Here is a 25,283-nt window from a genome sequence, read left to right on the forward strand (position 1 = left end):
ATCTCTACCTTCCAGAGATCTAATGTCACCTCTTGGGGGAGAAGAGGTTCGTACAGCTTTTAAGATTTAAAAAAAAATCTATCTAATCTTGACCTTTGAGGCCCTTCACAACTTCCCGACCATTTTTCCAGATTTACTGCACATCCCTCCCCCACCTCACTCCACCCCCTTTCCATGCTGTACTTTCAGCTAAACTAGGCTAGTTGGTTTTTAACTATACTCCATCTCTCAACCTTGGCACAGGCTACGGTCCTTATCTGGAAAACATGATTCCTCACCTCATCCTCTTAGAATAGTTACCTTCAAGGCTCAGCTCATGTGCCACCTCCAACAGGAAATCATCTCGGTGTAGTCTCTCCATCCTCAAATCACATGTGTGCGCGTGTGTATAATTAAAATTATGTATCATGTTATATTTTATATATCCTCATAATGTATATATTCATCCATAGGTTCAAAGATTGAGAGCTGAAAGGAACCTTAGAGACCATAAAGTCCAATTCCCTCATTTTACAGATGAGGAAATGGAGGCAAAGAAGGAAAAAAGTAATTTGTTCCGGGGACAAAAGCTAGTATCTGTAGTAGGATGTAAATTTGGGTCATCCTGACTCCAAGCCCCATGTTTTATCAATCATGTCACATCCTTAGTAGAATCTAAAAATCCCATGAGGGCAGAGGATCATCCCTCTCCTTCCCCCAATTAATCACCAAATCGTGCCCAGTCTCCCTCACTACTTCTCCCATTTCTCCCCGTATCTCCACTCACTTGGATACTACCCTATTTCAGGCCTTCATCAGCTCTAGTTTGAACTCTTCCAATGGCCTCCTAAGTGATTTATCTACTTCAAGTCCCTCCCCTTCCAAACCTATCTCCTACATAGCTTCCAAATTAATATTCCCAAACCACAGATCGGATCATGTCTCCCTCCTGACCAAAAAGCATCAGTGGCTCCATCTTGGATCTGGAGAAAACACAAACCTCAAGCCTTGACATTTCTAACCCACTTCTCTTATTATACTTCACTCCTTTTCATGACTCTGTGGTCATGACTCTCAACCTGGCCCTTGTGTGATTATTCCCTATGATATTCCCAACTCTATGATTTTGCACAAGGAAGTCTTCCATGTCTGGAGTGCATTTCTTCCTACTTGAGAGGGAAAGGCTTAGGATCTGAGCAATTTTCCAAGCTGCCCCTATTACAGTGAGTGATGGGGAGAGAACAAGGTGAGGAGGAGCCAGACAGAGCCCTGGGGAGGGGCGGGGGGGCACCCAGGCTGGCACCCGAGGCATTGGTACACTGAATTCAGGGCTCAGCTGGGATTGTGTCCCATTTAATGCCAAGGAGTTTGGGGGGTGGGGAGTGAGAGTGGTGGGAAAAAGGAGGGGAGGGCTGTGCGTGGGAGGCTCCCAGGTAGCAGCTCTGCCCTGAGGCACAGACACAAGTATCTCTCGCTTCCCTTTTTATTTCCACTGTGGCAACTACCATGGCAGCAGCCACAGCAATAGCAACAAGGAGGGAACCTGCCCTCCCACCCTCAAAGTCAGGCTTCCCTTCTAGCTCTGGCCCAGATACCCATCCTGGGTCCAATCCCACAGTCCCTGTGGGGGGTGGGAGGGCTCCCCACGGGTGTCTTCTCCAGAAATGTCTGTCACTAGGCTGGCACCTCTACCCACAAAGAGCAATGGGTAGTCCTGGCCTTAGGCAGTCTTGTGTTTTCAAGAGAAAAAGGCAAGTCTTTCTACTCTGGATCTGCCAATGGAGCCCATACCCAGTCTTCATCAATGGAGCGTTTCTTTGTGTTCTTTTTTCTTTGGATGGTTGTTATGGGGTGGTTTGTTTTGGGGGTTGGGGTTCTTGTGGGGTTTTTTGGTTTTGACTTTTTGCAAGTTCCTACAAAAATAGAACTCATGTATTTATAAATCCATGTCCCGTGGCTATGTGCATATGTTGCAGGTAGACACTCCAAGCTGGGGTGACTTCTCCTGCTCTCCCTGGGTATGCCGAGTGGGGGCACTCTTCCCCCCCCAACTAGGCAACTGTTTCCTGCAAATTGCACAACTCTGGAGCTTTGGAGGAGGACAACTTTTTCTGTAACTTTGCTCGATAGAAGAAGAGGTAGGAAGGTAGCAGATATCCCAATAGGGAGAAGAAGAGCAGACCCAGATTCACCTGAGGAAAGGGAAAGAGGTAGCAATCATCAGGCACAGAGGTAAGATAGAGATGAGACTTGACTGAAGAAGTCCTGGGTTCAAAACCCAGTTCTGCTACTCTCCCTTTGCATCATCTTGGACAGTTCATTTCTAAGCTTTGGGGTTTTTTATTTATACAGTGAAAGAGTGATTGGACTGGTTGACTCTTAGTAAGGCTTAAAGGCTTACTTCTGAAATGATTTGCCCCATGCCTCACATAAAGCAAGCAGTAGGGATGGAATTCAGATCTTTGAACGCCACATCCAGAACTCTTTTCACTATATCAACAAATTCAGCAATACTTGAACCTCTTCTTCAGTCCTTGAAGGGGAGGAGGGCCAGGAGAGGTGCAAAGCCACAGCCCTTCTTTCAGCTCTTCAACCTTTCCCGTTCCTCAATAGTCCTCCATTCCACCCACCCCCAACAGTAGCCTCTCTCCCACCAACAGCCCACCTCCCTTCAGTGACCTGATGCCCACTCTTACCCAGAAAGAGTCTCCATGGAGAGGTCCCACCACCACTATGAAAAGAGGCTGTTGCAAAAGAGCAACTATGGCACTGATGGTGGACTGCAGGCCAGTCAGGGTCCCAAAGTGATTAGAAGGAAACCTGCCAATTAAAGGGGCCCAAAGCCCCAAACTCATGAAGTTTGCCCTTCTCCTGTACAACAGAGTTCTTTGTCCCTTCCCATGCCTCCATACCCCACCCCAACACACACCCCAATATTAAGGAGCATGGCAAAATAGTGACAGCTAAATTATGATCATTTGAAAGAGGGAAGAATAGTTAGGACAGCTAGGTGGCTTAGGGGATAGAGTGCTGGCCTAGAAACAGACACCTCAGCTTTGTTTGCCTCAGTTTCCTTATTTGTGAAATAATCTGAAAGCAAACCACTCCAGTATCTTTCTCAAGAAAACCCTAAATGAAGTCAAGAAGAATTTGAAATGATAGAACAACAATAGAAGAAGAGAAGGCAACTAGAGGTAGAGTAATGGTCTTCTGATATCTGAAAAACTTGTAAAGACTTTGTTCACTGTTCTTCCAGAAGGCAGAACTGTGATCCATAAGGACAGAACAATCAGGATACAGGCATTTAGGATTAGCACAGAAACTAAGTATCAACTCTAGCTATTGAGCAAGGATTGTGAAAAGAAGTAGTGAGCTTCCCATGACTAGCAGAGAGTAAATGATCAGCAGTCAGGAATGCTGGAGAACCATTCCTGCCCTGGGTGGTAGGCCCTTAACCTAGGGACTCAATGAACTTGGTTTTTAATGTTTTTTCTGTATGTATTTGAGTAGAATTAGTTTCCTTTATCATCCCATATATTTTATTTTACATATCTTTTTTTATCCATTTAAAAATATTATTCTGAGAATGGGTCCCTAGGGATTCACTAAACTGTTTGTTTAAGCAGAGTATGACACTCACTGAAAGTTGAGAACCCTGAATTAAAAGGTCTAAATTATCAGCAAAACTCCGAGGTTCTAAGCTAAAATTCTGTCTGCAGGGGAAACAGGGAGTAGTGGAATACAACTCAACTCATGGGATGATCCACATTCGATTTTGAGAAAGCTCATTTTTTACAGATAAGGAAATTGAGACCCAGGAAGCAGAAAATAGCAGCCTAGCAACATAAGTGTGATAAAGAGCCAAATCCAGATCCCCCAAACCCAGAGATGAATCCCTGTGACTTACACAGCAGCATAGAGCCCCCCACAGGCAGAGTGGAAGAAGCCTCGAATCACTGTGTGTAGAATGAAGGTTAAGAGCTGTGAACAAGAAATGGAGAACAAGAGAGAGTTTGTTAAAACTGAGATCCGCAGGAACCCGACTTGAGGGGGACAATGACTCTGCCCGTGTGCTCCTGGCCTAAACAAGTCCAAAGAGACATTCCCCTTGGAACTGACAAGTGACATGGAAAGAAATCTCTTTGGGAAGGGTAAGTGGATGATACCTCTAGTCTTGGAATGACTCAATACTGACTGAAAGCTCATGGTACTGAAACAGCTACCACTCTAGTTCCGGTCTTCAACACCTCCCACCTGAACTCTTGAAATGATCTCCTAAGCAAACTAAATGAGTTACTATATGTAAATTGCTGTGCACATCTTGCTGCACTACATAAGGGCTAACTCTTATTATTCTTGTTGCTGTTCTTCGTGCTACAAGTTTTTTCCCCCTCTCTAATCCATGTGGCCACCAAAGTGATGAGGGGAAAATCTGTTGATTAAAGGATGGTGAGAGTTTTGAGTGGGGGGAGGCCTGAAGGGAAGCAACATATGCGTGTGAAAGTAAATACAAAGTTTAAAGGAAGTAAATACTAGGGGATTTTAATGGGAGAGGGACCAATCTGTAAGCTCTGGAGGGCATCTTAGTGAGCACTTAAATGTTTGTTTCCTGATTAACTTTTTCTTCTCCCTTTTGGCTAGGGGTTACATAAAAATTGGTTTTGGGATAAGTAATTTTTCGGTCACTCTTTTAATTCTCTATGGACTATTTCACGGGGTATAAAATAGGTGTTATCTTTTTCTTTCTTCCTCCCTCCTTTCCTTCCTTCCTTCCTCCTTTCCTTCCTTCCTTCCTTCCTTCCTTCCTTCCTTCCTTCCTTCCTTCCTTCCTTCCTTCCTTCCTTCCTTCCTTCCTTCCTTCCTTCCTTTGGAAACATTCTCTATAAGCTCGCTGAAAGCATCCTTGGTGCACTCTAGTAACAGACAAATGATAAAGATGACTTACATGCAAGGGTGTGCTAGATCTCAGAGCCAATTGTTAAATTTCAAAGTGAGCATTTATACCTTGGAAATGGGCAAACATTACAAATCGGCATTTGATTTATTTGTTTTGTTGAATGTCAAGCTTAAGAAAGTGATCATAAAAATTAGATATTAAAAAAAAAAAAAAAGCATGTCCTGGAAACAGTTTTTTTTTTTTTAAACCTGCGTAGCCAGGAGCTAACACACCCTTTTTGTGCACTTCATCTGGTCCCCATAGAATTTAGATCCCCTCATTGAGGTTTGTGTTTATAGTTATTATTACTGTTGCTTTCAATGCTATCTTTATCTAGTCTATCATATTTTTCAGTGACTTTTAAATCATTTTCTTCTCTCTCCCTTTTCTAATAGCCTTTTATTTTTCAAAATACATGCAAAGATAGTTCTCAACATTCACCCTCGCAAACCCTTGTGTTCCAAGTTTTTCTCCCTCCCTTCCCACCTCCCCTCTCTCCTAGACAGCAAATAATCCTATATTGATAGGTTAAACACGTGCAATTCTTCTGAACATGTTTCCACCTTTGTCATGCTTAGGTCTATACTGCCTAAGTGACTTGCCCTGTGTCACAAGAGCAGAAGGAAATCTGGATTCCCCGATTGTGGGTTTTCTCGGGATCCCCCATACCTGCTTACCCCCGGGTCGCCTGCTAGAGAAGGAAGCCTAAGGAGTCCACCCAGAGCGTTCATGTAGAACACAGGGAGCAAAGGTAATGTGCCCATGGACCGGGCAGGACAAGGGTAGAAGCTGAGGTTACCTGCAGGTGTAAGCTGTGAATGAGGCAGGTGATCCCAAAGACTACCAGCAGAGTGTTGGTCAAAAGAAAGGCGTAGATAGCATTGGTGAGTTTCTGGATCTTTCTGTACCGAATTCTGGTCCCCTTCTTAGCAATACCATCCCTGTCAAGTCAAAGAGTCACTCTGGGCTCTGGAGATCCATTGCCTGGGGGTTGGAGAGTAATAACAATGGCCGCCCCATCCTCTCCTCTGGGCTTCTATAACTGAGTCAAGGATTATCGGGGTCTCTCTCACTGATCCGCCCGCCTAAGGGCAGATGTGACCCCAGAGCTGGCTCCCCACTATTCCATCCTAGGCCTTGTCAAGGCAGAGCCCCGGATGGGAGGGTCCTACACAGAGAAAGCAGTGGGAGCTGGGAAAAAGCAAGAAGCCCTCCACAAAATGGAAGGCCGCCAGCAAGGGCAGCAGAGACTTCATCGGCCCTGGGGAAGGCTGGGCTATCCAGCTCCATTCCGCCCTGGGGGCTTTTCCTTTGGGGCCTTCTGCCTGACCAGTCCTTTGCAAGAGTGGTCCGGGGATAAAGGATAGAATCTCTTTGCTGGCAGAATAAGAAACTACATGGAAGTTCTGCAGTCAGGCGCATTCTACCCCAGCTGCAGATAAGATTGGCGCTCTCGGGGTCACCTGGCCTCTTCCGGGGCGCCGGTCTCACTGGGATCATCCACACACTCCTTGATTCGCCAGTCCATGATGTAGCCAATTAAAGGGCAGGTGAGGAGGCAGAGCAGCTGCATGGCCCCAAAGACGGAGGTGTAGAACCCCACTGGTACCAGCAAGAGGAAAAGTGAAGTGGGTAAGAGTAAGGCAGCACCACCCACCCACCCCACCCCCAGGTGCTGTCTGCTCTTCCCCAGGGGAAGGGGCAAGAAATCTCAGATTCTCTGATTTAACAGAAATGCCCAAATCCTCCAGGACATCTCAAGGTACTTTTTAATGCAGGGATTTTTTTTTCCCCTGAGGCAATTGGGGTTAAGTGACTTGCCCAGAAGCACACAGCCGGGAAAGTGTTAAGTGTCTGAGACCAGATTTGAACTCCTGACTTCAGGGCTGTCGCTCAATCCACTGAACCACCTAGTTGCCCCTAATCAAGAGGCTTTTTAGACTTGAAGATTATCCCTAGGATTGGATGGGAGAGTTAATGCAGCTGAAACAGGGAGCAAGCTCAGCATCCTCTTCTGCAAAGTGAAAGAACTGCCCAAGATGAGTGAGAAGGACCCTTCTATATCTGACCTTTACTTTCTTTTTTATTTTTGACCTTTACTTTCTACAGTCCCACCCAGCTCTGATATTGAATGTTGGAAGATTCCCTTCTTGCTCTGACTTTCTAGGGTCTAAGGATCTCTTCCAGCTCTAACGTCTGTGGCTTCATGAAACCCCCATGGCCTCTTACCCGACATGGGACCACATACCTTGCTCCTTCATATAACTTATCTCCTTCTCTGTTTCTGTGGAGAGTTGGGAAGAAGACAGAGAAACATAAACACAGGGGTTGCATAGAGAGAAGATCATTTGAAGAATACTCTTCCCCTCACCCATCATGTCTTCCATAGCCTCTCTCCTTCCCAGAAGAAATCCTTACCTAGTTTCTGGCCACCAGTTATTAAGAACTCCAGCATCTTGTTCATGGCAGCCATGTAGAAAATCACCCGAAGCTGGGTCATCCCCATGGTAAGAAGACTCCATAGGAATATGGGGGAAAAGAGGCTTTTCCGAAAGGGGACAGATTCTGCAACAAAAAGAGGGAAGTTCCTCCCTGAATCCAGAAAACAGGATCTGTCTCTCTGTCTCTGTCTCTGTCTCTGTCTCTCTTTCTCTCTCTCTCTCTCTCTCTCTTTCTCTTTTTCTCTTTCTTTCTCTCTCTTTCTCTCTCTCTCTCTCTCTCTCTCTCTCTCTCTCTCTCTCTCTCTCTCTCTCTCTCTCTCTCTCTCTCTCACACACACACACACACACACACATACACACACACTGCCTTTGAGTCCTGATTTTCCCATCTCTTCCCTCCCTGCCTCCTACCTTAGCCCGAGCAAGTCCCATACACAAGTAGAACAGAAGCTTCTAATCCCCTCTCCGGTGGTCTTGGACAATTTGGTTTTGAGGCAATTTCTACCTGTTCTTCCCTCAAGTCCACTCCACCATGAAGTCTCTCCTCTCTCTGTCTCCCTCCCTCGCTCTTCCCTCTCCCAGGGCGGAAGTGTTTTCTCCCCTCTCCAATATTCCTCCTGCATTTTGGATTTTTTCCTTTTCCCATCTCCTTCCAGCCCAGAAACCAGGACCATAGAATGAGTGCAGCTCCTAGTGCCTACCAGCAGAGGGACCCATCAAGCTAGTGACTAAAGTGTCCATTCCCAGAGCCCGTGACCAGAGTACGGTGATGCAAGCGGTTCTGGGATTGCAGGGGGCTGAGAAGCGAAGCAGCTGCTGGGGAAAGTGGCAGCTGCCAAGAGCTAGACCCAGGACGCCCAAAGGCCTTGTCTCAGTGTCCGGGAGACCCCTGCCACCCACCCCCCTCCCCACCATCCATACACAATCCTGGGCCAGCCGTGGGTCCCTGTAACCTGCACCTCCAGGTTGGATCTGATACTCACTCTCGGGAACAGCAGCCAAGGTGTTTCCCACCTCTTGAGAGAGCGAATCAAACTCCCTTTCTTCCTCTACATTTGGGGTCTTCTCGTTCAGCTGCTGACTTGTAGTAGTGACGTGGACAAAAGAGCGATCGCCAGTTACTTTGTGGTCCAAGGCCAGTCCATTTACCTTGATCTTTTTCCTGAATTGGGGTTGGGGGGAGGGGAGGAAACAGAAAACATGGGAGATTCGAGCTTGAGGCACCTGGAACATCACTCCTCTGAGAAACCATCCCTTAGGACAGATTCACACAGTTACAAGGAACTGGGCAGCCATGAGACCATTTGGTCAAACCCAAGTCTAACAACACTACCAGCAGCACATTTCCACAAGTGGCCATCCAACCTCTGCTTGAAGAACTTCAATGAAGAGAAACCCACCAATTCCACTCTGCAATGAGGGGGAGAGACTAGAACTAAGATTTCACTGACCTCCTTGTGCCAGTGCAGGTGAGCACCTTCCCTGAAACTTATTATCCTCCTTTTTAGAGAATTGTCCAGGACCCTAAGAGGTTTAAGTGATTGGTGAAGGATCACATAGTCAAGAGGTAGGACTTGGATTGGATCTCCCTACCCCTGGACAGTCACTTCTTTCAGTTTGGGACAATATTACTGCTTAGGAAGTTCTTATTCTTTAAATCAAGAATAATTGTAGCTCTATATCTCTAAATGAAGAGGAGAGGAGAGAAGAAAGAAAGAAGAGGAGAGGAGAGGCGTTAGAAGGCAAAGGAAACATTTTCAATCCCTCTTCCATTTTCTCTCTCTCTGTCTCTCTGTCTCTCTCCTCCTCCCCTTTCTCTGTTTCTGTCTCTCCATCTCTGTCTCCCTCTGTCTCTGTCTCTGTGACTTGCTAAGGATTACACAGCTTTCCGAATCTGAATTTGAACTCGTGTCCTGCTGACTCCAGACCCGGCGCTGTATCCCCTGCACTTACCCTTTTCCATTTCTACCACCCTTCAAATACTTAAGTTCAGCTATCATTTTTTTGACTAAGTCTTCTCTTTTGTGTCTAACTATCCCCCCCATTGTTTCAACTGTCCATCACATGACATGGACTTAAGCCCTTGGCCACCTGACCGCTTTCCATCTCATCAATGATCCATCTTTCCTAAGACGTGATCCCCAGAACTAAACATAACAATGCTGATGGCGTCCGACCAGAGAGGCGGTCGGAGTCATACATCACCTTCGAATTCCTAGAAACTTCTCCCTTCCTAATGCAACCAGAGATCACATTAGCTTTTGGGAGGCTGCCATATTCATTCATTCACATAACAAGTATGTATTAAACCCTCGTTCTGTGACAGACACTATGGAGATGGAGGCAAAAAGAAAACGGTCCTTGTCCTCAAAGAGCTTACGCCAACCATGATAACTCCTATTGAGCTTGTAGACCTACTAAGCCCATTATTGCCTCTTTACTCGGCCCTCAGGGATTCTGCACATTATTGAACTGAAGTTGTTTTTCTATGTTTGTGCTTGGTGGGCCCTTCAGAAAGAGAGCTCTCTTCCCTTCCATAGGGATCGTGAAATTTCTATTTGGACAGGACCCTCACGTCATCTAGCCCAACGCTGGGGTTCAGAAAGAGAAGACGACTTGTCGAGAGTCCCCCAGTCAACAAGGGGCAGAAACGGTCTTTCCATCCTGGTGGGAATCCAGTGCTAACCACTGTTTCCCAACCCAATGGCCCTGTCCAGGACAGTGAGAGGGGAGAGTCCTTCTCTGTCCATCTGTAAACACACACACACGCACACACACACACACACACACACACTTACATGTAACTGGCCTCCTCTGGAGCAGGGAAGGTTTCACTGGGCCAGTTGAGGATACAATTGATGAAAATAAGACAGGCCAGGGCAGACCAGGTGAACATGATGACTACGAAGGACACGCCGGCATCATAGATCAGCTGCAACATGGAAGAAAGAACAACCAAGGAGTTAGAGACCTGGGACATTTAGAACACGCTTTCCTCTCCACCAAGGAACACTCCAGTGCAGGTATCACAGCCCCTGCAGCACACTGTGCAGACTTTATGGCTGAGGAAAAATCCTTCTAATGGCTGCGACATGGCCAGTATATGACAAGGTCATCAAGCTGACTGTTCTTTCCACTAGCCTACCCTGCCTGCTTTCCAGTTCGATACTTTCCCCCTATCCAACCAAAGTCTCTCTAGATGGTGTGTGGAGGGGGCCTCCGACCTTTGAACTCCAGAAGTTCTGTAAACAGAGATACCAGCCCCCTATCCCAGCTCTTCCCAGAGGGCAGGAAGTACAGAGCCAGGTTCCTCCCACCCCACCCCTGCCGGAGCTGCTGGAGGTGGCCGCCTCTACCTTGATTGCAGGGAACGTGATGGCAGATGAAGCGTAAGAGCCGATCATCAGGGACATGATGGTGGATCGGAGGTTTCCAAACATATTGGGCAGCTGGAGGGGAAAATATAGGGATGAAGCAGCTTGTTGGAGGCTCTCTCCACCTGGAGAATCCCAGATCGGGAGAACTGGAGGCAACCCCAGACAATCCCCACCCTTCTAGGATTCTAAGATGGAAGGGACCTGAAAGGTCCCCGAGTCCGCCTCCTTCATTAAACAAACGAGGCTCCCAGAAATACAATCATTTGCTAAATGACACTTGGCAGAGGGATGACAGAGCTGGAATGATGTATCTCCCGACTCCCAGTCCTGAGTTTTTTCAGGGCAGTGTGCTGTCTCTCGTGGCCCCCCTCAAGGATGCCTTATCTGGTCTCTGTCCCTAAGACCTCCAAGGATCTATGGAGGAGATTCTTGAGGCTCTCCAAGTTGGGCTGAACCAAGCAGTCTTAAGGGTCTTTCTCAACTCAGATTTCAAGATTCTAGCCTTAACACCATTCCCATCCCTACCCGCCATGGCGTGCGTACACACACACACACACACACACACACACACACACCAGCAATTCCACCTGCTGCTACAGGGAGCCCAACCTGGAGGGGAAGTCTCCCACCTGCCAAACCTGCACAAACTTGACAGAAGGAACAGTGGAAGGGCCCAGGAGAGACGGGATGGCAAGAAGGGGAATTTATAGAATCGTAGCCTTAGGAGACAGAGGGGGAAGAACAGGGAGGTGCTGCTGGTCTCAGATGGTGGACTCTGCCAGTCCGGCCCAGGTCAGGATGACCGGACTAACAAGAATGTACACATGATCAGGAACGGGGATCCTGCCCAATATCGTGGCGAGAAAGGTGAGCCAACTCCCCTAAATGCTAAGGAGTTTAGGTCATTTCCCAAACCTTCTCAGGGAGCCATGAATCTAAATGTAAATAACGTAGCATCAATGATATTATTAAAAACAAGTTTATTCTATAATGAAGAAGGAAGGAGTGATCTTCATAAGTTTAGGAAAAAAGGTGAAAAACTCACAGAATCTCAGTCTCAAAGATGGAAGGGGCCTGAGAGACCACAGGGAACAACCCATACTTGAATGATAGTCTTCTCTACTGGGGGGCACTTAGTGTGAGCTCCAGAGAGAGCATTTTTTTAATAGCTCTGTTTATTAGGAAGCCTGTCCTGACAGGGAGTTTAAACCTGCCGCTTAGACACTTCTAGCCACATGGCTCCGAGTTCTAACCTTAGGGATTGGGTCCCCTAACAGTGCCAGCGAAGGAGGCTAGGACTCTGATGGAGGCGCTCCTCTGGAAATTTAAGCAGAGTTTTTAGGGACTTGTGATGATACTCCCTCTACTTGTGCAGATCGCACCACCTTTCCTCTCCCTTGTCAGCTTGCACCTTGTGTGTGTGGGGGAGGGGGGTACAATCTACAAGGACTCAGGGTCACCTCCGAGCCACCAAGAGGCAACGAATGGGAGAAGCACCTTAGAGCAGATTGGCCACCAAAGAAATAATTAATGGCATGTTTTGCTCAAGCCCGGTGCAGCCAGGCCCTGGAGGAAGGGGAGAGCAAAGTCATGGTGTCCTTTCAACCTGTTCTCCCTCCCCTTCTGCCCCCAGATCTCAGGCCCTGAGGGCCTTTCCTAGAAAAGGGGAAAAGGTGGTCCAGGGTCTTGAGAAAGGAAATGGCGGTAAGCTGGCCACCCACACTGGGGCAGATGTTTCCCTGGTTTCCTGTATCTGAGAGGCCAGCTGCCAAGGGAATCAAAGAAGGGTGCCAAGGTCCCCAAAAGGAGGCTCTTTGCAGGCAGGACTCCTCTCCCCCAGCGGGAGGGGACGGCCAGCTCACGGTTTCCCCAGGAGGGGGAGGGAGAGCCAGCTCTAACTTCCAGTCGGCTAACTGGGCTTTAGCAAACAGTGGGTCGGGAGGCACAAGCTGTCCCAACACAGCCCGAAACCGCTGCCGGTGCAAGGGAGAGACTGGGAGGAGTGGTGGAGGTGGGAGGGGAGACGGGGGCGGGGCCCTGGAGGGGTGGGGCGGGCGGTCCAGGCCCTCCATTGGTCAGCGACTCCCCGCGGGGGGTGGGAAGTGGGGGTGTGCCCGAGGGGGCCTGATGTTGGAGCCAGTTATCAGGCAGTTTCCTGGCCTGGGAGAGGGGGCCTCCTCCTCCTGCCCCAGGGGAGGATACCGGGATTGCGCTAGACCCCTAGAGTCGAGACCTGGGGGAAGGAGCCGGGATTGAAGAGAGAAAGGGGGAGGGGAAAGGATGTGGACTGGAAGAGGAAGGAGCCAGAGAGCAATAAGGGGGGGAGGGGGAGAGAGAGAGAAGGAGGGAGAAAGGAAATAGGGGAGGAGGGTGAAAAAGAAAAGAAAAAGGGAAGGAAGAAAAGTGGGAAGAAGGAAAAGAAAAGCACCCACTCTTGTCCCTGGAGCTAAGAAGGGACGAAGACGAAGGCCCACGAAGGCTAATCCGGGTGCCCTTGGCTTCATGCCCCCCGCGCCGAGGGAGCAGGAGGCAGGCGGCAGTTCTCATTCCCTAGAATTGTGCAATGTCCCGGGGCAGGAGTGAAATGCTACCCCTCGGGGCGGGGGAAAGTCAGCCCAAAGCACCCGGATGAGTCAAAGCCACAGATAAACATGGCCTTGGCTGAGCGCAGGCACACCTCTCCCAACCCGACGCGCAGGACCACCACCACTCCTCCCGTCCCCACCGTGCACACACACGTGCCCACACACGCACATACAACAGCCTGCTTCCACCACTCCTCCCGTCCCTCACCGTGCACACCCGTGCACACACGCGCACACACACGCCACAAGCAGCACCACTCCTCCCACCATGTACTCACATGTACACACATACACACATGCTCACACACGCCTGCAGCCCACAAGCAGCACTACTCCTCCCACCATGTACACACATACACACACGCACACAAATGCAGCCCACATGCACCATCACTCCTCCCACCATGTACACATACACATACACACATGCTCACACACATACACACATGCAGCCCACACGCACCATTTCTCCTACACACACACATACACGCCCCCATGCAGCCCACAACCGGCACCACTCCTATGATCCCCCCATGCACACATGCTCACGCTCACATACATACACGAAGCCCCCAGCCACCGCCATTCCTGGGTGCAGCTACCTTCTGCCCCTGGGCTCCCCTTCTAGGCCATACCCCACCACCACCAGGCAGCTCCCGGCAAGGGCCCAGAACTCACAGTGAGCGAAGTGAAGGTCAGACAGATGCCACCGAAGCCATTCAGAGACAAGGCCAGAAAGATGAGTGGGGACAAAACTAGAGGCCGGATATAGAGAGCCCGGTGTGAGAGCGAAGTCTGAGCAGCACGTGGAGGGGGAGGGACAAGTGGCGCTTCCCATCCCACCCCTGGCAGCCCTAGGCTTCTTTCCCTCCAGAAATCTGCAATAGTGGGGTCCCAGGTGGTGGGTGCTGCAGCAAGGGAGAGAGTGGGACTGTGACCCGGGGAATAGAGAGGGAAGATGGAGGGAACAGACCACAGGGCGCTGTCTCTCACCTAAGCGATTCTGAGCGGCCAGAGCCATCAGCGCACAGGAAGCTGCGAAACTGGAGCTGTGGAGATCACGGGATGATAAGAGATGGTGGAAAAGGATAATAATCCTGGACCGATGATAACCTCATCCTTCTATTACGCTTTACCGTTTGTAAAAAGCTTTCCTCAATACAGCTCTGTCACTTTAGCTGATCAAGCTAGACCCATAGTCCTTCTCATCTAGTTCCCCATTTCCACCTACTTACTGGTTATCCCCATCATTAGCTATCCAAAACAATTAGTTATCTATTTTCTCTTCTTCCTTTTTTATCCTTACAAGGGATGGTTCTCTGGATGGAAGTGGATGGGACAGAATATTTAGAAATGCAAATGATGTCAAGACAAATACTATCAATAAAATGGCTTGTTTTCAAAGAAAAGTTCCCAAGAGAATAGTCCATTCCCATCCCTTAAAAACAATCACAACAACAAGGAGTTCTTCACCCCTCACCCCCCAAGCAGTTTTTTATTTTGTGTATTTCTGTTGAGTATAACATTCCTCGAAAACCTTGAACACTTCATAGCCTCTTCTTCAGCCCTCCATCACATCACACAGCCAATCAGTCGCCAAATCTAGTGGAGTCTACCTTCACATCTCTCTCACATGTTACTTACATGAAGTTGAGTCCCTAAAGTTCTCATTACTTCTCCCTGTGACATTAGAAAGAATTAATTTTCTAATTGTTCCCATCTACCAAAATCAAGCTTCATCTTTATTCATCCTTCATCTGTCCAAGTGATTTTCCTAAAGGTCTGACCATGTCATTTCCTTCCTCCCATTTAGGAACCTCCAGTGTCCTCCTTTTACTCCTAGGATAAAATACAACCTTCTCTATTTGGCATTTAAAGCCCATCTGATTACAGATCACCTTACTGTACATTTCCCTCAGGAACTCTACATTGCAGCTGATCTGTTTGTTCTTCCCTATACATGGAATTCCATATCCCACTGTGTGACTTGGTAGAAACTCTCCCCAATATCTGAAATGCTTTCTCTCCTTATTTCTTTTTCTTAGGAATCCCCGTTCTCTTTAAGGTTGAGCTCAGATGCTGTCTCCTGATTCCCCTTCACCCAATTGCTAATGCTCTCCTCTGAAATCACTTTGGGTAGACTTATCTGTGGTGTTGATTTTTTTTTTCCTTCCCATCAGTACAACTTAAGCTCTATGGAGGCAGGGAGCATTTCTTTTTTGTCTTAGTATCTCCAGTAGCAAGCATGGTGCCTTACAATGCATAATAAATGCTTGTTCATCAATGACTTGATCACACTTTTTAGAGTTGGAAGGGATCATCCAGACCAACTTTCCTCCCATTTTACAAATGAAGAAACTGAGAGCTACAGAAATCTGGTCCAACCCCTTCAGTTACCAGATGAGAGACTGAGACCCCAGGAGGCTATATTGACTTATTTAGTCATTAAGCAGGTAGTAAATGATACAATCAGAACTTGAATCTAGTCTTCTGCCTGTTGTTGTCCAGTCGTGTTCACTTCTTCGCGACTCCATTTGGAGTTTTCCTAGCAAAGATCTGGAATGACTTGCTGTTTCCTTCTCCAGCTCATTTTATAAATGAGGAAACTGAGGTAAACAGGGTTAAGTGACAAGGTCACACAAATATCTGAGACCAGATTCAAACTTACTTATCCACTGTGCCATACTGCCTCTCTAAGGTTAGATTGGAAGGGTTCTCTCCCTCTTCCAATGGAACATTTATCATCATTGTAGTCATTTTCATTATCCTCTTCCTCCTCCTCATTAGATAGCATTTATGTAGCTCTTTACGTTTTACAATGTATTTTATATATATTATGTATCACTAATATTCTCATCCTCTTCATTAGATAGCATTTATGTATCTCTTTAAGTTTTACAATGTATTATATATTATATATATATATGTATATAATATTCTCCTCCTCCTTATCATATCATTGGATAGTATTTATGTATCTCTTTAAGCTTTACAATGTATTTTACAATATTATCTCACTTGATCCTCACAAAAACCCTGTGATTTTATTATCTCAATTTTATACAAAGGTTATGTCACTTGCGTAGAGTTACCCAGCTTGTAAATAACTGAGAGAGGATTCAAACCTGTCTCCAGGTCCAACACTATCCACTTCACCTAACTCCCTTCCTCAGATTGCATTTATAACATGTATTTCTCCTATTAAATTGTAGGCAATTTGAGATTAAGAAGCTTCCCCAGCTTTTTTACCTCTCTAGCAACTAGAATAGGGTCTTCCACAGAGTAGGGCTTGGTAAATCTTTAATTGTTCATTTAACGAAAATTCAAACGAAATTTAAAAAAAAATGACTGATTTCAACAGGAGTCCCTGTTGCAGCTAGAACTCTTTTATGCCTTCAGAATTGCAGCAGCCAAAAATTCATCGCTCCCTCCCTGTTTGTGTCAATCTGACAATTCTCTTCGACTTTTCCTTTGCCTTTATGCATTTTCCAACTTATGGACTATCTATATATAAGCGTCATCCTACCTAGGAAGTGATAACATCCTTAAGGACAATAACAGACTGATGAATATTTGCTGGATTGAATGGAATCATCTGGTAGCCAGCCTTCTGTTAATACACGGTCTTCAACTCACACACTATTGCTCTATCTAAATCTGAAATCCATACGTTAGACATGGGTTTTTCTAACCTCATTTTGCAGCTGAGTTAACTGAATTCTAAAGGAAAAAATGGTCCTATACAGTGGTCCTAGAGTGAGTGATTTGTTCACTGTCACACACCTTATAACTGAGAAAAGGCTCAAATCCAAGTCTTGGGAGCAAAAGCTCAAGTCAAGGCTCATTGTCTTTTCTGTTCCCAGCCTCCCCTCCCTCCCCCCTCCAACTGTGCTTCCCTTTCCCTTTCTTTACCTGCCAACCAGGCGAAGGGGGCGGGGCCCGAAACGGTCCATGAGGATGCCCAGGGGCAGGGTGGTAGCACTCAGAACAAAGGAGCCGATGGTGAAGCCCAAGTTCAACATTTCCTCCTGCTTTTCACAGGTGGGCCACTCCAGCTCAGTCAGAAGCTGGAGCTCACTACTGTTGGTGCTGTTCTTCTCTGGGAAGGACAAGAAGAGCCATTCAAAGACTTCAAGAAACACTGACAAGCAATGTTTGGCACTGAGGGAGCAAAGACAAAAAGGAAAAGAGTCCCTGAACCCCCAAAGCTGACGTTCTCTGTGTATACAGAATAGGGAAGAACAAGACAAGTAGATTTCCTTTTCTCTAATGTCAGTTTGGCTTGCCATTGCTCCAGGACAGAAGATGCTCTGACCAGCAGATATGAGTATTCTCCTATTCGAACAACAGGTAGATTTTTCAGCATTAACTTCAATGTCTGTCCTTTGGTTTATTAGTAGGTCCTTATGACTCTAATTTAGACACTTCCATATCTCCCCCTTCCACTCTGCTACCCCACCCCAAAGGGACACAGATTAAGGATCACTTTCTCTCCATGGTAACTGCAACCAAAGAGAACACTCAAATCTGATCTCCCAGCCTCCACCCACCCTAGCTATCAAAGTGGATAGAATGCCAGGCCTTGGAGTCAGGAAGACTCATTTTTCTGAATTCAAATCTACCTTCAGCCACTTCCTAGCTGTGTGATCCTGGACAAGTCACTTAATTCTGTTTGCCTCAGTTTCCTCATCTGTAAAAATGAGCTAGAGAAAGAAATAGGAAACCACTGCAGTATCTTAGCCAAAAAAAAAAGGGGGGGGAGGGGAATCACAGAGAGTCGGACATGACTGAATAACAGCAATGTAAGGTTCAAAAAGAGCAGGGATTTTGACCTAAATCTCCTATCTCCCAGCCAGGTAACTTGCTGCCAGAGCCAACTGGCACAAATATTGCATATTTAGGCACCACATGTACCTGGTGAGCCCTCACTCAGACACACACACACACACACTCTCACACTTACACAGGTACACCTACACCATTGCCTTATAAATGTCCTCAAGTATTTTTTTTTCCTTTGAGTGGCTACCAGCCTTATCTTCCCCGCTCCCCTAGACTCTAAGCTCAGAACTTCAGAATCTTGAGCTGAAAAGGAACTTCAGAACACACTAAGCACAATTCCCACGAGACCCACAGGAAGAAGAGAGCCCTGCTTCAACGAGCCTGAGACTAAAGAACTCTAGTGAAGGGGGACTTCCGGGGGAAACCATTCTACTTTGGGCCAGTTCTAATTTCTTGGCTGTTTTTACCTTTCATCCATCAAGCTGAAATCTGTAGCTTTGGCCTTCCGCTCACTGTTCTTCAACTTTTGCCTGCTGAGGTCAAGTTTGTTGTTTAGTCATTTTTTAGTCACGTTCGACTCTTCGTGACCCCATTTGGGGTTTTCTTGGCAAAGATACTGGAGTGGTTTGCCATTTCCTTCTCCAGCTCATTTTGTTGTTGCTGAGTCATTATAATTGGGTCTGGCCTTTCATGCGCTATCTAGCTGCCCTTCCAGCTTATTTTATAGACGAGGAACTGAGACAAAGTAGATTAAGTGACTTGTCCAGGGTCACATAGTTGCTAAGTTTCTGAGGCTGGATTTGAACTCATGAAAATGAGTCTTGCTAACTCCTGGCTCAGTGCTCTATGCACGACAGTGCCACCTAGCTGCTCTGTGGTTAAGGAACACTAGTCTAACTTTTTCTATGTTGTCCTGCCACCTAGTACTATGCTGGGCACACATAAACTTAATGGCGAATTATATTTTGAACCTTATGACATCCATTCTTCCCCAAACTGAGAACAGAGTCACCTTCTGCCTTGGACCCCAGTTGTGGAGTGATGGTATTGAACCAGGAAGAAAACATCCATCCCCCCCAAAATGAAAATGGCCAAGAAAGGGAGGGACAATAACAAAGAAGGACACGAATGGGGAAGCTGGGGGGAAGGTATCATTGGAAAGTGATGATAAGGATTTTAAAAATATATTTATGTATCTAATATAATCACCCCATCAATTCTGATTAGAGAACACCCATGGATCCTGCTAAGCAAACTCCATGGGATATATTCCAGTCATAGACAATAAGACTAGATTTCCTCCAATCAATCAGTCTATCTATCTATATCTACAATGAGGCAATTGGGGTTAAGTGACTTGCCTAGGGTCATACAGCTAGCCATTATATCTATATAGATATATAGATATATTTAAAGAAAAAGAGCTAATAATGATACCTAACATCATATGGTATATTTGAAGAAACAGTAAGATGTAATGGAAAATCCTAGGTTCCAAGGCAGAGGACCTGGGTTTGAATCGTACGCCTCAAGGTCTTGTGATCTTGGACAAGCCACTTCCCTTTTAGGGTCTTCATTTCCTTATCTGTAAAATGAGAGACTGGGACTCTCAGGTGCTACTTTCCACTTTTTAACCAAAGTATTTTCATATCTCCTTTTATTCACTCGGTGTGAATTAGGATAAAATGGTACTCCTCCATTTTACACGTAAAGAAGTGTATTTGGAGAGGAGAAAGAATTTGCCTGAGGGCACACAAGGGATTTGTTGGAGAGCTGGAAAGTGACAACTCTTGATGCCTGGAAGAATACTCTTACTAGCAGGCCATGGCCCGAGAAGACCTGCTGCTTTTCCTATCACCTCCCCTCATAGCAGCGTAGCTCTGTCCTCCATCCCACTTGTGGAGATCCTCAAACGTCTTAAGAATGAAGAAGACAAGCAATAGGAGAGCTGGTCCAGAGGGCCTGAAATCTGGACAGCCCAAGGGAACATCAGGCATCAGTGGGAAGAGCCCTTTGGACCAAGGACATGGGAATATGCTTTCATGTGGGAACGGGTCCCTGACCCTTCCTTCTCCTAAACTCTCCCACTAACCTTCTCCCTAACAGACAAACACCCACAACACAAACACCCAGAAACTCAGTCACCCTAATTTTTTCCTAGGCCCCTATCTCTGCCATCCAGACCTAACCTCTCCCTTCCCAATCTGCCCTCTTTCACTGGCCCTAGTTGGCAATAACACTGCAGGCAGGCAGCCAGTGTTAATCTCGATCCCTCCTTCTCCCCCTATCACCCTGCAATTCATGCCAGGAGTCAGAGTCTCCACCCCTTCTCCACCTGCTCTTTCCTTGTGTAACCCCAGTAAGTGGTTGGGCAACAAGATCAGACCCCCCAGCGCGGGGTGGGAACTGTTGAGGTTTTAGAAGAGGAAGATTAAGATTATCTCTCTCTCACACACATACCTCTCTCCAGGGGTGAGACAGAGGGAGAAGAGGGAGATATTTTTTTTTTTTTTTCCCAACGTACAAGAGACAGAGTCCCTGTAATAGCGGACCTGGACTGAAGAGGTAGGGTATAAAGTAATATGACTTGTCTCAGAGGATCTGGATTCAAATCCTGTAATGTTCTCTGGTTCGGTTTCTTGGGGGTCTTTGAGGGCAGCCTTCCTTTCAGTCAGAGTAATCACCACACGAGTAGCCAGGGCTTTAAGTCCAAATCCTTTATTATCTCTTTCAAAGTCTTGTCTCCTTTCCTGGGACCCAGTTAGCTTTCCTAAAGACCTATCTCTCTCCTTGGTTCTGAGAGCTTGAGCTCCCACCTTTCTTCTCTGGCTTCCCAATCTCCCCCGAATTAATCCTGGCTAAGGCTCCCAGTTTATATGCTCTACAACGAGTATAAACCGGTCATTCTATCACTAGGAAATCATTATTTGTTGTAGGAATAAATCAATACTAAGCTAGATTTAACCATTGTCTCCTCAGTTCCATTTAGTACCTTGTAACAATCCTGTTTCAAGTTCAGAGTTCTGGCCCATAACAAAATCTCACCTCAAATGATTATTGCTTACATGATCCAGGGCAAGCCTATTAAAGACTCTTGATCTCAGTTTCCTCATATGTGAACTAGATGGTCTCTAAGGTCCTTTCCTTCCAGATCTAAACCTAGGGCTGTGTAGAACCTATAGACTGTATCACTGAAGAGCTGGCTAAAAGGTGCGTGTGGAAATGAACATAGGATTTAGAATTTAAAGGACCTTTAGAACAAAGACTGTTAGAGAGAATGGGACTTTGGAGATCACCTAGTATAACGCCATCATCCAATCGATCAGCAGCTGAGATCCAGAGAGGGAAAGCAACCTATTCTGGATCACATCGTTTGTAAATTTTCCAGTGAGAAAGGGAACCAAGGTTTGCTGCTATCAAGCCCATTTTCCTGTATCTCGGGGAGTGGTCCCAGCCTGGGAAGGAGCAAAGGAGAAGGAGATGGCTGGGCCAGTCCCAACAAGCCGAGCTGGTCCATCTTGATTTCCCAAACACAGCTGCCCCTATACACAATTCCTCCCTCACGGAAGATTCACTGCTCCTTCCTAGAATTATTAGAGTATAGATTAGAACATCAGGTATCGGGTCCCTCTCCCAGCTAGCGCCTAGCCCAGTCCTTGTCCTCTGAGTCCATCTGAAAAGACGGATGTCCCACAATTCCCTATGCTAACAAGTGTGGGAATTCACAGTCCCTAACTGAGCTTCTCGACTGAAATACAGCGAGTGTCTATGCTGAGCCTTTCCCCGGTTTCTGAAGCTACAACAGGGAGGCCCTCGGAGCTTATATTTGGGCGCCGAATCCAAAAGACACAGAGAATAACAATTGATATTTCGGAAATCCTTCTCCACTCAAGCATTGGAAGAGGTTGCTAGCACGGTATTATTAGCTGCATTTTTCATGAGGCCGTGGTATCTCAGAAAGCTAAAAGTCACTTGGACAAGGTCACAGAGCTAGAAAGTGAAAGGTGGTAGTTGGAGAGCGGGGGTGGGAAGAGGAATGAGGCTGTCTTGTTTTGTCTTGTTTTGTTTTGAATATATCTTGTAGAAACATAAAAACCTATTTCTCTAAGAGGGATTATTTCTGGTGGCTTAATATTGGAATCAAGCTTTTCAAAAGCACTCACAACACTCTCATAAGGGTATGCTAGTAGGATATTGTTATTGTTTAGCCGATTCTACGAATGTCTCAGTCTTTTCGCCCACGTGTGGGGTTAGATGATAGAGCAATTTGTCGTTTTTTCCCGTAAATCTGACAGATGAGGAAACTGAGGCACACAGAATTAAGTGACTGGCCCAGGATTGTGCAGTTACTAAGTGTCTGAGGCCAGATTTGAACTCGGGTCCTTCCGACTCCACAGATGGCCACTCTATCCACTGTGACACTTTACTTTCTTTACTGTTCATTGGATAAATAACACCAGCAAAGCCCAGAATAGCACTAGAGCTTCCAGACCTCTGACCATTCTAACCCCTTCCTTCCTGATCCCCTCATTGGATCATGGATTTAGAATCAAAAGAGACTTTAAGATTCATAAAGTCCAACCTCCTCAAGGTTACCCAAGAGGGAACTGGACCCCGAGAGGTTAAGTGACCTGCTCAGGGTCACACATTTGCTAAATTGCTCATCAGGATTCCAAGGCCAGTACTTTCTCACTCCATGGTGTTCCTTCTCTCTATCATCTTCCTTCAGCCTCCCTGCCCTCGGCTCCTAGGAAACGTCATCTTATGAACATTAAAGGAGATCAGAGGTTTAGAGCTTGCCAGGGGAAAAGAACTTTAGAAGCTAAAAGACTCGTCCAAGTTACACAATAAGGAAATAAGTAGGAGTCGGGACTGGAACCCAGGACCCTTGACTCCAAATCCAACCATCCTTCCGCCATACCTTTATCCTTCTCTTCCAGGTACAGGAAGTCACCGCGGTAAGAGCCGAGACCCACCAGCCGTGATTCTCCCACTCACCTGGACAAAGTTGGGAGTAGAAGCCTTCCTTCTGCAGCATGATGAGCAGGGAGCCCCAGCCAAAAAGGACGGCGGAGAAGAACAGGTTCTCCACCAAGGCCGTGCAGGCCATCCACCATCGCCGCTGGTAGGCCTGGGCTAGCGTCGGAGCCATGCTGGCTTCTAGGCTGCCAAGGAACAGGGCAGTGAGTGCGGGGCCTCGGAGGGCGGCCTGGGAGTGTCCCCGGATCATAGCAGCCTGGCCGGCTAATCCTGCCTGCTTCTTTCTGATAATGAAATCGAGCCTTTACCCCGCTCTCAGGAGCCTGGGACTCCCAGACAGGGCCGATGCCAGAACAGGGCTGCGCAGGGACCTCTCCGGGACTCCTTCCGAGATAAAGGCAGCCCTGTGTGTCTGTTTCTGGCACTCTGCCATCTCCTTCCCCCCAGGAATGATGGGGGTCTTCCCAGGACCCTGGAAACGTGCCACCCTCCTCCCCGTAAGAATGGTGCAGTCCCCCCAACTTCTTGAAAACCGGAGGCCCTCCTCGTGGGTGAACAGTCCATAAGGGTCAACAGGGGACAGAGAGAGGGCTGGGCCTTTCATGTCCCTGCCTTTCCACTCCCTCCCCCAGAAGCACCCCTAAAAGGCAAATACAAAAAGGAAAGGGAAGTCTGGGAGGGTCCCGGCCCCCTCTTCCTGTTGTCCCTAGGCTGCAGCACCTTCCTCCAAGTGTGTTCCCTCCTGTCCAGGTCGGCTCTCCCCACCCAGTGCCCCCCCTCCCCCTCCTGCCAGCGCCTTCCTGCCCCCCGCAGCCCCCACTCCACCCTGAAGCTCTTCTTCGCTGCCCCTCAGACCCGGGTCCCAACAGTTAAGTTTCCCCTGGCTAAGCCTGCAGTTGCCACGTGGATGAAGACCCAAGTTGGCTTCTCCTCCTCCCCCCACTCCAGTTCTCCTCCCCCTCCCCCACCCCCCTCACCCCGACCTGCCTGGTGTGCTATCCGACTCGGCCGGGCCGGAGAGGGGGTTTGGGGCTGGGGCAGGAAGTCTGTCAGCCGCTGACTTTATAAGGGTGTCGGGACTAGTGAGAGGCGCAGATAAAGCGAGTGTGGTGCGCGTGTGCGCGCGCGTGTGTGTGTGCAAGGCAGAGAAATCGAGCAGAGGAGGGCTCCCCGAGCCTGGGTCAGCAGTGCGGGGCGGAGGGACGGGACATTGTGGGGCGGCGCGGGGGCGGGGACGGGGGGCAGCCGGAGGCTGGTTCGGGACGGGCCGGGGAGGGCAGCCCAGCGAGGGCTAGAGAGCAGGAGGGTGGAAAGACCGGAGCAAGGAGGCAGTGGCACTTCAGGCTGGAAGTGACCTTCCAAGGCGCCCCCACCCCCACCCCGAGCTCCCCGCTTTCCTGTCACGGCGGGCAACCAGACCCAGAGAGGGCCGGGGGTTGCCCCAAGTCCTCCACCGCGCTGAGCCGGCAGACGAAATGGGATTCGAATCCAGATCTCCGGACTTTCTGCTGCGAGGCTGGACAAAGCGCGGAGGAGAGCGATCCCGGGGGCAGAGAGAGGAGGCGGGCTGCTCCTGCAGCCCCCGGTCAGAGAGCCGGGTGGGCGGGGATAGAACCCAGCGCAGCCGGCCCTGGCAGCCCCGTCTGCCAGCCCGTAGCCCACCCCGACTCCCCGCACTCACCTCGGCTTTCACTCGCGCCGTCTCACCGTTGGGGGCTCGCCTGCAACGCCCCCTGTCACTCTGCCTGCGCTCTGCCTCAGTTCCCCAGCCGGGCTGTCCCTCCCTCAGTGAGAGAGTCCGGCCGAGCAGCTCCCCTTCCCACCTTTAAAGGGACCCCAAGATCCCGTCCACGCCGGGCTGAGAAGTAGGCAGCACGCGGACGGGGAGCGCTAAGCCCACCTCTGACAATGATGTCAGGGAGCCGGACCGGCCCCAATCCTCCCCATTTGACCAATCGGACCTCAGAGAATTGCTAGTGGGTACACACACCCCTCCCAGCCTGCCCCAGAGGCCAGGAGCTCATTATTCAGAGGCTTCTCCGCCCTTAGTTCACTTTCACCGACACGTGATCTCTGTAGTTCCAAATCGTTCACCCAGAGCACACCCCAGAAAGGAGTTTCAATCTAGGCCCCCAAGATTGGAGCGGTCAACAGGCCGCTCCACCCGTTTGCAAAATAAAATGACCTCACATGGGGAAGGTCC

The 25,283-nt window shown here is 48.1% G+C and overlaps 1 protein-coding gene across 6 annotated transcripts; it reads right to left on the reverse strand.

Annotated features, from left to right (window-relative positions):
- Window positions 1-1,448: 1,448 nt before the first annotated feature.
- SLC43A1 (solute carrier family 43 member 1) lies at window positions 1,449-25,207 on the reverse strand. 6 transcript variants are annotated; one of them, XM_051966417.1, is made up of 15 exons: window positions 24,762-25,207; window positions 23,099-23,265; window positions 17,231-17,479; window positions 14,312-14,367; window positions 13,997-14,073; window positions 10,713-10,805; window positions 10,155-10,288; window positions 8,340-8,518; window positions 7,334-7,480; window positions 7,164-7,199; window positions 6,379-6,517; window positions 5,715-5,856; window positions 3,887-3,960; window positions 2,676-2,799; window positions 1,449-2,171 (listed from the first exon to the last, which is right to left on the reverse strand). In XM_051966417.1, exons 2-15 carry the CDS (start codon window positions 23,215-23,217, stop codon window positions 2,031-2,033), a joined length of 1,710 nt encoding a protein of 569 aa, XP_051822377.1. In that variant the 5' UTR covers window positions 23,218-23,265; window positions 24,762-25,207; the 3' UTR covers window positions 1,449-2,030. The 6 variants fall into 6 exon arrangements, with proteins under 6 accessions (XP_051822377.1, XP_051822379.1, XP_051822378.1 ...); XM_051966419.1 differs by having other exon boundaries at window positions 17,231-17,417; window positions 24,762-25,205; XM_051966418.1 differs by lacking the exon at window positions 24,762-25,207 and adding an exon at window positions 24,068-24,434.
- Between the last annotated feature and the right edge of the window lie 76 nt (window positions 25,208-25,283).

This window comes from Antechinus flavipes, chromosome 6 (genome assembly GCF_016432865.1).
Source record: "Antechinus flavipes isolate AdamAnt ecotype Samford, QLD, Australia chromosome 6, AdamAnt_v2, whole genome shotgun sequence".
NCBI lineage: Eukaryota > Metazoa > Chordata > Mammalia > Dasyuromorphia > Dasyuridae > Antechinus > Antechinus flavipes.

Coding starts and splice junctions, on each gene's coding strand:
- SLC43A1 (XM_051966416.1), bottom strand. CDS start 23,330: ATGATCCGGGGACACTCCCAGGCCGCCCTCCGAGGCCCCGCACTCACT. Junction 10,289..10,712: donor TCACGTTCCCTGCAATCAAG/GTAGAGGCGGCC, acceptor TCCATGTTGCAG/CTGATCTATGATGCCGGCGT. Junction 7,481..8,339: donor CTTGGCTGCTGTTCCCGAGA/GTGAGTATCAGA, acceptor TTTTTGTTGCAG/AATCTGTCCCCTTTCGGAAA.